The sequence below is a fragment of the Podarcis bocagei genome, assembly GCF_964188305.1.
Source record: "Podarcis bocagei genome assembly, chromosome: 1".
Lineage (NCBI taxonomy): Eukaryota > Metazoa > Chordata > Lepidosauria > Squamata > Lacertidae > Podarcis > Podarcis bocagei.
Genome location: NC_138125.1, coordinates 46,462,718 through 46,475,242, shown reverse-complemented (window position 1 = coordinate 46,475,242; position 12,525 = coordinate 46,462,718). Strand labels below are relative to the sequence as shown.

Below are 12,525 nucleotides of genomic sequence, written 5' to 3'. Positions count from 1 at the left end.
TATACTAATTAGTGCATGTCTTTCGCAGATAAAGATCAGCTTTAACTTCTGAAATAAATGTTTTCCCAGGAGCGCTGTGGACTCTTGTTCATACCATTTGAGCAAGAGCTTATATAAAGCTGTAAATCCTTCTGGTCAAGATAAGAGTTTTGTTATAAGATGGGCACTGTCTCTGTCTGGGGTGGCATACTTCGTCCCAGACATTTTGGAGTGGATTTTAAATACAGTGGTTTGCTTTGTGTCAAACAGGTATACTTGTCTCTTCTCCGGATGTACCTCTCACCACCTAGCGTTCACTGCTTGGGACCAATCAAGATGAAACTATTGGAGCCTCAAGCCAATCTCCAGGCTGCATTGCAGGTTTTGGAACTTCATCACAGCAAGTTGGACACTACCAAAGTAAGGATTATTATTTTTTAATGAAGCACACCGCATTGTGGAATGGAGTAGATATGATGCAAGAAACCTCTATTGCATATTGCATTAAAATACACTAGCTTTTGTGTTTGAACACTCCTTTTTCTTCCACAAGCTGCTTGAAGGGCCACTTTCTTTGCAAATAAAATTAACCTGTATCCAGAGATTTGTTTTTTTAAAGAACTAACGTACACGTAACTTGTGAATTTATTTATACCAAATTTTGCAAGATATATTCCTCCCCCGCCCCCATACTCACAACCATGAAAAGTTGGAATAATGGAACTGTATTTTGGAAGAATCCTAACACATTAATTTCCCTTTGGTTGTATCTGTAGGCAATAAACCTCCTCCCAGCAAATACTCAAATTAGCGAGATTCGAATCTTCCTGGAAAAAGTCCTTGAAGAAAATGCCCAGAAGAAAAGATTCAGTCAAGTACTTAAAAATCTTCTCCATGCTGAATTCCTGAGAGTATGTTGTTCATGTTACTTCTCCATATTTATCAAAGGGAATGTTTAAAGCAAATGTTGGGCTGTTGTATGTGAGAGGGTTGTTTGGTAGAGAAATTGGTAAATTGTAAAACCAAAAAACAGCAACAATAATTAGTTTAACTGTTATGAAGGTAATTTACATATTTCTTCAGGGTGTGTGGGAATGTTCTATTCTATTTGTTCTTATTTTGCCATAGGTACAGGAGGAACGGATTTTACACCAGCAAGTGAAATGTATAATCACAGAGGAAAAACTTTGCAGTGTTTGTAAAAAGAAGATTGGAAATAGGTATGTGGAAATTGATACTCAGTCTGATTTTTGCACAATTTTTGTGGAAGAGCAGCAGTGGGCTAGGATGCTTGCCGAAGCATTCTTAGAGTGTACCGTTAATTTTCTGATAATGCACTCCTAAGCATGTTTATTCAGAAGAAAGAACTGCTAGATTCAATGAGAATTCTTCCTTGATAAGTGGGTATCAGGAGGGGGGGGCATGGTGGTGGAATTCACTTGGCTTGCCTCTTAGCGTGAACTTTTCTGAATCAAATAAGTGAACTGACATAGCTATCCTTTGGTATTCATGCTTACTCAACATTTGTGATGCAGTTCTCCAAAAAGGATGCACAAAAATGCATCATGAAAACTACTACATGTCTTTGGTTTTGGAATTTTCGAAAATGTCTTTTAAGTCTTGCCAAACACTAGATAAGCCACCTACTAGCAAGAAGGGAAGGAAACATGCACACGCTGCTACAGGAACACAAAGGAAACAAAATACTAAGAACTGCAGAGAGAAATGCTGGTTGAGATGTGACCTTTCAAAAAGTATAGATTTTTGTAAAGAGGAGCCTGTTCTGTGCCCTTCTAAAGATAACTAAATCAAGTAGTGTTTTTTATATTATTTTTAAATTATTAAGATAACCAGATAACTTGATGCACCTACCTTTTCTCTTCCTATAGTGCCTTCGCCCGCTATCCTAATGCAATAGTCGTGCATTATTTCTGTTCCAAAGAAGTGAGTGCAGCAGACACCTGAAATGATTGTCATGTGGACTGCAGAAGCCATGGCGCTTACCTGGAAGGAGAGCGAAGAGAATTGGAGGCATTGGAGAAGTTGGAGGAATCTTCTGAGGCATGTTGCTTACGAACAACTCGAGCCCCACGTCGCTTTACCAGATGACTCGCCATGTAATCTGCCAATGCTGGCATAGTAGGGGAAAGTGACATTAACTATTATTTCATATACTTGGCATCAGGTTAGCCTCAGAGCACTTCAGCATGAGGAAGAATGAAAGCTAAATAGCAACGAGATGCCATCACGCTCCAGTTTTTGTAGCAGTTCTCGTTCCAAGGAAGACCCAAGTCAAAATGTCAAGTCAAGCAAGGCAAAAATGCATTTTGTGTTGGATTCTGTATTCTGATCATAGTTGGGGAAAATTATATGATTGTTTCATCAGCATTACATTGAGATCCACTTTTATAAGTCATTTGGAGGCGGGCACTTCCAGAGAGGCTGTACCCAGATTTCCTTACTGCTAATATTGGATATAAATAGGCATTGGCCATCGAACCTTATCCTTTGTATTTGGGAGTGGTTATCACCACTGATAGAAAAGTTCCAAGGGAACTAGTCTAATAACAATATGATCAGAACTGGAAAATGTGTATTATTATTTTTTGAGAAGCATGTAAATATGAATGAGCATAATATTTGCACTGTGTATAGTCACTTCGATTACGAGTAGAATGAAAAGTGACAATGATTTTTCTGAAGGGAGGGGGAAGTAGCATCTGCACTTGTACCAAAAAGTTAAAGGAGCAACTTCTTTAAAAATCAGATTTCAAAGTGGGTGTGTGTTTTATATTGAGCACCTGGTCTACACTTTGGAGTCACTATTGTGTTGAAGTGGTTAAGTCTTCATGAATACTCCAGCTTTTGAGTAATGCAGACACTTCCATTGCAGTATTTTTAGTTCCCTATTTTGTTCCCACTGGTGCTCCTCTGTAGCTTTGTTGTACCCTCATTGCTGTGATACTGAAAAATCCTGGGCCCTTGCAGGTTGTAATGTTATTGTCTTAACATTATTTTTTAAAGCCTAATCTTTTATGAAGGTGATAAAGATGAATTTGAGAGTTCAGCAGCAGGTGAACAAAGGCTGGTAGTAGGAGCAATTGGTTCAGAGGATCTGAATGGGGAAGTTATCTCAACATCCCATAACAGCTATTTATTATTTTTTAGTTTTTTGTGACTGTAATCATTCAGTGATTTATAGTTTTTGGCAGAAATTCTCCATAGTTGAGGAAATAAAGGTTAAGGAAAAGCCTTTCTATGCTGTTTTGATTTCACTACATGCTTGGTAAGATCCTAAGATGAGTGAAACACTAGGATAAATGTAGTTCGTAATTTGATCTGCTGCAAAACAGCTTGGCCTTTTCTAGGAGCTGCTTCCCTGGCTACCTTAAGTACGCTGTCCAGTGAAGTCTGTCCTCAATGTCACATCTATTTCTGTGTTGTGTGCAGTGAATACCAACTGTGTCTTACTGCTGGGTTTGGGATTTGTTCTTCTGCTAAGATTAAACTGATTTTTGGTACTTTGTTCCCTTAAATCCATAGAGTGTCAATGCATTATGTGTTGCTTTTGTTCAGCTTCCTAGACTAGACAGGTACTGCAGGTGAAGACTACACGAGATATTAATATGTAAAGGACAGCAAAACGAAGTGTTTACATAGAAACTATTATTTGTGCAGTCCATTCTGACACAGATTAATGATATGTCTGCTGCCAGTAAAGCCGCATGCTCCACTGAGGCATCTCAAGTGTACTTTTCTCCTTCACAGAAAAGCTTTTATGTGCCTCGATTCAGCTTCATTGCATACCTTCTGCAGAGAAGTGGCTTACGCTATAATTGCCTGCTGGTAGCCTTGCACAGTGTCTGGGATTCACTAACTGTACAACAGGTTAATTTGAAGCAATAAATTATTATAAATATTTGGGAAACCTGCATATTCTTTCCCCCCTTAAAATAAAATTTTATATTGTACTTCCTTTTCAGACTTAGCTGTGTGTAGTGTCAAACATTAATTCTTGTCATTAAAGGTTTTTTATACGGGTTGTGTGATTCAGGCAAAGGATGTTGCCAGTCTAGTTCCCAAAGGTGAGGCACAGTTGCTGCACTACAGAATTGTTGCTGTTCAAACCTGAACCACAGGATCTACCTGTATTATGACATTCAGGTTTTTTAATCATGCTGTGCTATTATTTCAGAAGCTGTTCACATTTAGCCTACATTTTCAAGTATGGCCTTTAAACAATATTTTGCTGATCTATGGAATCTAAGTTTGAAAAATTCTTAAAATAACAGATTTTCATGTAGATAATGCAGGGTTAGAAGTAGTAAATAAAGCTTTCCAGATGACAGTTATTTCAATTGATTCTTTCTCAAGCAGTTCCATTGATCTTTTAATAGGTCTACCCAGGAGTAATCAGGCAGTGGTGTGCAAAGTATTTAGGTTTCCATTGCCCTGAGCATTCATGATGTGTTACTGTAGTGTAAGAGTCATGACCTTTCTCATTATATTGCCAATGCATTAGTGACATGGACAAATTTAGTTGGTCTCTATGGTGCTACTGGACTATATATATATATATAATGGACATGGGGTGTTAGGGGATAAGTACATTGTGCTCCTTCTGGGGTAGTTTGTCCACCTTTGGTCCCACTTTGCACTCCGCTCTCACCTGTGGCTCCTCGGAGCTGTCAGCATGTGACAGCAACCGCACCCCAGGAACAGCTTTGACTGGTTGGCTAAACCAGGTGAGAGTAACTGATGGGTCTCAGACCCTTGGTGAGTTTAGGATTTCCATCTCATGCAAAGACAGGTTCTGGCAAATTGAGTGGACGAGACCTATAGTGGGTCCCAACAGTCCAAAAAGCAGTTTCTGCATGTGCTGTAGAGGGGCAGACGGGGCTTGTCCACCTAGGAAGGTAGGCCATCTAGAAGGAAAACTCTGATCCTAAGTCTGCTACCTAGCACAACATCTCCAGGAGAAGAAAAGGCTAACGAGTAAACCCTACACAAATATGGAGTGGAGTTCACTAAGATGGTTGGATGGCACCTTGTATGCCTCCTTCCGGTAACTCCTGCAGCCAACTTGTGCCACATCAGCAAGGCCAAGAATGAGGTATTGTCATTTGAGCAGCCCAGGACCTCCATCCACACTGCCCTGGTTTGCACCCCAGGGAGGTAAATTCATCCCCAGAGGCACATCCCATTATCTCTCAAGACAGACAGATGCCAACAGTGACATGGAAAGAAATTAGTCAGCTCTAATTCTTTTTGGAGATTGAGCATATGCTGAAAGAATGTAGATGGGCAAACAATCCTTACAACCCCATCGGCAAAATAACATGTGGACGGTAGTAAGGCAACTACCTCAGGCTCAGGCTCTCGGTATCCTATAAAGAGGTCAACAAACTGGAACTTGGAGATGTGTTCTCATGACCACTATTCTGTAAAAATATGATCCAGTTTTTGCAATTATTTCAAAAATCCCTGCATTTTAAATTTCTTTTTAGTTTCCCATTCCACAGGACATTGGAAGAATAACTAAAGATGCTAACTAAAGAAATTTCATAATCTCTGCCATGAATGGTTTTCCCAGAATGCTGATACCTGATTATTGAGATGTACCATTTTTAAATCAAATAAGCAAAACAGATCAATCTAAACATTTATGTTCACTATCTACAAGTACTGATTTAAGAAATATGGATTGTATTCAGTTGTAATATTAAGCAGATTGTTGTCTTTGCACAAGGTTTTCCTTGCACAACTAAAGAATCTTCCCATATATGCCCTCTAAATTTGGGAGTTCCCCTCAATCCTCCAGAATAGATTTGGGGATGGTAGGGATGGAATCCTGTTGTGCTAGCATTAAGCCTTGCATTAGTCTTAACTGTTTAGTCTGCCCCATGCAACAACATGTCAGTATGACTCAATATTTGGAAACGTTATTTCCAACGAAGCAGTGTCTGGACAAAAAACGGTGAAATGTCTGGGAAAATCTGGACGTATGGCAGTGTTTTTGCTGATTTTCCTCAGAAATAGCTCAAAAACATCCAATTTCTTTGCAAATTAACTGTAGAAGAGAAATACATACCATAAAAACTCTTAAAAGAGCAGGAGCATATGTTACAGATCTATATCCTGCCTGTAGTCTGAAAAGTACAGGAAAGGGTGCTACTGAAGATCTTGCTGCATCAAGTCCACATCCAATAAGGCCAGCTGCTTTGTCTTGTTGGCTGCAGAAGCTACAGCCAGTGGTGACTACCAGGAAACTTGATGGTTTACTAGCTAAACTTATAAATGCTTGCCTCACCTTGTGGATGGCAGCTTCTGTTTATTAGACAAGAATAAGCAGTTAAGTTCCTAAACCTCAGAAAACATCTTTTTTATGGATTCTAAAGTAGACTTTTAAGTATTGTATGCGTGCACGCGCACACACATACGCACACAGAGCATATGTATTTGCACCATTTCTAGATTGAGGAGATTCCTGTCAACCAAAAACTTATGTATTCCACACATTCTTTTGTAGGTATTGAGTAAGTTTTGTGTTACCAGTTTAATATTTTTTAAATTGCAGGAATTAAAGGAATACATTTTCACCCAGGCAATAGCAGAGGAAGTACAACAGAACTACCACAGTACTGGCAGAAGTGGGCAGTACTGGCAGACTCTAGTCATTCTATGCATCTTGTTTGGGATATGTTTAAATCCATTACTTTTAACCTGTTATCATTAGTTTCTCTCTTCAACTAAATTTCCTTTCTGTCCTTAGTGTGTCTTCTAGCTTTCCAACCTAGACCCTGCAACAACCATCCTAGACCCTTCCTTGTGTGCCTCCCCTATGAGAGGTCAGGAGGGTGGCAATATAGGCCTTTTCTGTGGCAGTACTGTATAGAAATTTAATAATAATATCTCAACCACCACAGACTCGCGAACTTTTGTAATGCATTTGTGTACCTGTCCTGACCATTTTAGCCCTAAAATGCACAGTGGCAGTTTCAAAATATATCTAATGAATAATGCTGCCACTGAATAGCTGCACTGAAATCATTATTGTCTACAGGAGTTGAACTTATTAAACTGTAGGGAGCTTGCATAAGTATTGAAACACGTTTGTAATCTCCCTTTCTCACTTGGGCAATTATTGGATGTGGTTGCAGCATTGCCTTTTGTACTACTTTGTATATCTCAGTAGAACAGTGGCAGAGGGCCAATGGTGCACCAAGGTGAGAAAAAAAATAACAGGCAGTTAAGCTGCAGTGTGCACAATTTTTGAAAGCACTGAAATGTTGGCATGATTAATGAATTTGGGGTGAAGAGTATAGATACATTCTGTCCTTTTTGTATGCGAAAAACAAAACCAATCTTAGCTGTAATTTTTAGCTTTCCCATTTGCATTTGTAAATGACAGGTGTGTTCCACGTAACACCAAGGTTGTGAAAATAAATATGAAGACACGTTCAAGAAAATTGAGGTTACATCTTGCAGTCAATGGACTTCTTTTGTGCAGAATATTGATCTCTGTGGCTCTAATTTCAGAAATAATATAAAACATATTCTAATACAGTGGTACCTCCGGTTAAGTACTTAATTCGTTCTGGAGGTGCGTTCTGAAAGCACTGAAACTGTTCTTAACCTGAAGCACCACTTTTGCTAATGGGGCCTCCTGCTGCTGCTACGCTGCCGGAGCACGATTTCTGTTCTCATCTTGAAGCAAAGTTCTTAACCCAAGGTACTAATTCTGGGTTAGCGGAGTCTGTAACCTGAAGCGTATGTAACCTGAAGCGTTTGTAACCCGAGGTACCACTGTATTCAAAATCAGGCAATAAATACACTTGACCAAAGAATCCACAAGTCCATTCAAAACCACAAAATAAGAAGTTATAACCTAAAAGCCAAACTACAAATACTAGGTCTGTGAGTAAGCACAAGATTTACCTTGTAGCTGGATCTGCTCTGTAGTGGTCTAATTTGTTCTGTTATTTGGATCTGAATCTGATCTGTTAAATCTGAAGCTCTGTTTCATTCCCATTGACTATAATGAGGAATCTGTAAATGGCTATTGCTTGTTTTCCTTTTTACATAAGTGGATGAAATTTAATGAGAAAGGAACACGAATTAAGCCTTCAAATTTCAGAGATACTTATGCAGGGAAACTTTAAAGTTTCTAACTTTTTATTTTCTGTCAGAATTCAATGCATATTGCAAAAACTGACAACCTTTCTTTTTTAAAATTGTTTTTATTTAAAGGTTTTCATGGATAACAAAAGTACAAATAGTGTCTTTTTTCAGTTCATAGAGTCTTTACAGGTCAGTTACATTTGATGTGAGACACTGCTATCTGCATTGTGAGCATGGGGGGGCAGATATGGGGGGAGAGAGAGGTGTGGGGGAGAAGGTGGGTAGTGTTTTCCCCTTTTGCATAGTTCATGTGGGGAGTTTTGTGTCAGCATCATGTGGATAGGTTCTTTATCTATTCATTTATTTATTTCTGTTTTTTTTTATAATAATTTTTATTACGTTTTTTTCCAAATTACAGATAGAAAAGAAAGAACATAGACAGTAGAAAGAAAGAAAAAACAGAAAATCTCAACCATTTCAACAACTTATTTCAGATTTCTGTCGGGCTTCCCCACATCTCCCACATAATGCATTCTTAACAATAAAATTATCAGCAAATTATAACCTTGTTTCATGTGTTTCTTTTTACTTTCAATTGCAGTTTAAGTTTAAATCTCTTGTTTTCCATTTACTTTTAAAATATAACATATTGTCATTTTTACCCATTTAAACCTTGATTCTTTCATAAAAATTATCCAATTTCTTATATAAACCATTTTTGTTGCTGGGGCTGATATTCCAAATCATACGGCGTCTTAAGATTCATATAACTTATAATACTTTTGCAAATAGTCCTTAAATTTACACCAATCCTCCTCCATGCTTCTTCTCCCAAATCTCGGATCCTTGCAGTCATCTCGGCTAGTTCCATGTAGTTCATCAGTTGCGTCTGCCAGTCCTCCAGTGTGGGCAAATCTTGAGTCTTCCAATGCTTAGCGATAAGAATCCTTGCTGCAGTAGTAGCATACATAAAAAGAGTTCTATCCTTCTTTAACACCTTCTGACCGACAATGCCCAGGAGGAATGCCTCTGGTTTCTTAGGGAAAGTGTATTTAAACACCTTTTTTAACTCGTTATATATCATTTCCCAGAAGGCCTTCACTCTTGGACAGGTCCACCAGAGGTGAAAGAATGTCCCTTCAGCCTCCTTACATTTCCAGCATTTATTATCGGACAAATGGTAGATCTTAGCAAGCTTGACTGGGGTCATGTACCACCTGTATACCATTTTCATAATGTTTTCTTTCAAGGCATTACATGCCGTAAACTTCATACCGGTGGTCCATAACCTTTCCCAGTCCTCAGACATGATGTTATAACCAATGTCCTGAGCCCATTTTATATTTATTTATTTCTGTTGGCAATGCAGAAGATTGGGAGCCGAGAGTATGGTCGGTTGCATTGGGATGATTGCAGTGAGTTTTGTTTTTGTGAGTGAGTGGTGGTGGTAGCTGTTGGGTCAAATTGGCCATATTGATCCTACAAGGGCAGACTTCAAACTGGGTGAAAAATAGCAATCACATTCCCTCCCTTAGTCTGAAAAACATGCATGAGTGCCCCTACATAAGAAACTTGTTACTGTTTGGACAGATAGGTCCAGAGGGCATCATGCTGGCTAATTTTACTCTTATCATGGAAGGGTTTTTGCGGGTGAAGAGGTTGCCATCGCTCTTCCTGGAAGCACTCTTCATGACAGCCTTTCCATGAAGAAAAAAGTGAGCGCTATGATTTTAGTTGTTGGCAAGGAAAAAGAACAATTGGGAAAGAAGTAGGCCACCCCACCAATGAACTCTACTTCTTCTGCCCTGCAGTCATAGCCAAAATTTGAAGGAGCCTGATGACCCACATGGATAACCTGGAAGTAAAAAGGTAAAAGGGTGAATGATCCCTGGACAGTTAAGTCCAGTCAAAGGCGACTATAGGGTGTGGCGCTCATCTCGCTTCAGGCTGAGGCAGCCAGCGTTTGTCCACAGACAGCTTTCCGGGTCATGTGGCCAGTATGACTAAACCGCTTCTGGTGCAACGGAACACTGTGATGGAAGCCAGAGCACACAGAAACGCTGTTTACCTTCCCGCCACAGCAGTATCTATTTATCTACTTGCACTGGTATGCTTCTGAACTACTAGGGAATTGCCTCTGAGCGCACAGAAGTAGATAAATATAGGGTTGTGCTGCAGTAACTTGCAGTAAAGTGATGGGTTGGTAGTTCCTAAAGAACAGCACTTCCTTCCACTTCCGGCTTTCCTGCTGTGGGAAATGGATGCCTCCCACACGAACGGACACCAGCCGTGCTAGTAATTTAGCCCTGGCAGACTCCACAGGGTGGGGGAGGACTGTCTCACAGACCCGTGGATCACACATGATCTGTCGGCTAGCATCATGGTTTGCAAGGGTCTAAGAGCACGGCACAGCTGTCACTCTCCAGACAGGGGCACCTGTTCCTTTAAAATTAATAAGATTTGACCAAAGAACAGGCATGTTCTGGACTGATAGAGGTAAAAGAAATAATCTGCTGAATTATACAGTCACTGGATGCCAAACTCTTGACTTCAAAGAGACTCAAATCTTGACGTTTGGATTAAAAGAGGTGAGCGGCTGCTGTTCCTTAGTTTCTTTGCAATTTGCCATCTCATGATTTGGCGAACCTCACCAAGGAAAAATTAATTACTTAAAGGCTATGCAGGAGGGATAAAAATTAATTGGAAGTACAGTTGTACAGTTCTCGACGGTAGAGTCTCAATTAGAATTGATAAAATAAGATCAGATCTGGAGGTGTCTGGGATGGAGGAGGGTGCAAGATGGTGGCGGTTGCTGTTGAATATTTACAAAAAGAACAAATCTTGTTTTGAGGAGGCCAGAAATATCTTTGGATTACAGAAGGGTGTGTTCTACATAAAAATGCGCTTGCTTGCAGGGATTATATTTATATATGGTTTAATCTAAAGAGAATGCAGGTGGATTTCCAACTTTTAATTGTGACTTAGGGGCGTAGCCACTGGCAGAAGTTTTAATCAGACTTGGCAAAAGATGAAGGAGGCTTGGACTGAGAGAATGGCGATTGTGACACAGATGAAATAGAAATGAACTTTCCCCCTCAGGCGGGGGGCGGAAAATATCTGGTGGATTATAACATGGGAAATTTCACATCATACAGTACATTTCTTTGCATGGATTACAGTTATAAGAGGTGAGAAAGAAGTTGAATTTCAGGTCCTGGCTGCCCCTCTAAGGTACGGGGGGGGGGGGGAGTTTTGGATTCTGAGGAAACTGAAAGATCACCAAAAGAAAAGATTGCTTTGTGAAACTTTCCGTACAGCATTTTTGATTTTCTACGGAAGAACTCGGTAATAGCTTCTCTAATACTCTGAGAGCTTGCTACGTCATTAATTGTTGTACTGAAGGAAAGTTGGAAAACAGCTCAAAGCCAAGAAACAAGATGAAGGAATGAGGTGAATGAAAGGAGGACTAGCGCTGGAAAATCATTGCTGGGTAACACAGAAACAACTCTTCTCCTGCATGCTAACAGCTAAAATGGTTATGCTTTAAATAATTTTAATAACTTATTGTTCATGGAGCACATCCCACCCAATTGCAATTATTGGGCACATTTGAAATATTAGCTAATTAAGACAGATGAAAGAGGAAATGGCACCGTTAATCTTAATTTTGGACTTTCAGCCCAGGACTTTCAGCGGGAGGAGAGGTCACCGAGAGAGAATGTTTTTCAAATAAGCTAATAAAGGAAATAGGGAATAAAAGCACCCTGCGTGCTAATTAGATATAAAGACCTGTTAAAACAAGATTTTGAGTCACATCCCAGAGACTGACAGATTGGTAAGATGAAGATGGACAATTAGAATTTTGAAATTGGAACCGATAAGCAAGAAAGCAGAACATAAATAAAATACATTACCTCTAGAAACCAGAACATGGGGAGTCCCTGGAAATTAATTAATTTAATTTAATTTGGAATACATAATTGGCGATAATTTATATGATTTGATATGACTGATCTGATTTGTGAATAACGAAGATTTTTATTGGAAAATGAATAAAAATTCTTTATATATATATATAAAAGAACAGCACTTCCCCTCTCTTTTTGTCTCAAATGCAGTACATTGTCCTCAGGGTCAATTCCAGGTGTGGCAACATTCCTTGACTCATAGCCCAGTGGATGGTGAACATATTGTGCAGATGTTCCTCTATTTTCCTATTGCACCCCCCAAAAGTACCCCCCTGGTCTTATGCCATTCAGCTGCCTAATTGCACCTTCCTGGTGTCATTTACCAAGCTGAGCTACTATGTGCTCAGATTTAATTACTTTAATATACTATTCATCCCCACCACCGTCCTTCAAGTTCCCCATTGGTACTGCGAGATTAGAATAAGGACTTCTATCATCATGCTATTTCCCAATACTT

At 39.4% G+C, this 12,525-nt stretch overlaps 1 protein-coding gene across 2 annotated transcripts in view; it reads left to right on the top strand.

Moving 5' to 3' along the window:
* The window catches only part of VPS39 (VPS39 subunit of HOPS complex), a 29,575-nt gene extending 25,608 nt beyond the window's left edge, over positions 1-3,967 (top strand). For both annotated transcript variants that reach the window (XM_081170430.1, XM_081170429.1), the window contains 4 exons: positions 250-399; positions 756-890; positions 1,108-1,199; positions 1,869-3,967. In XM_081170430.1, the coding sequence (XP_081026556.1) occupies positions 250-399; positions 756-890; positions 1,108-1,199; positions 1,869-1,944 (453 nt within the window). In that variant the 3' untranslated portion in view covers positions 1,945-3,967. The remainder of the gene's footprint in view (positions 1-249; positions 400-755; positions 891-1,107; positions 1,200-1,868) is intronic.
* Positions 3,968-12,525: the final 8,558 nt, after the last annotated feature.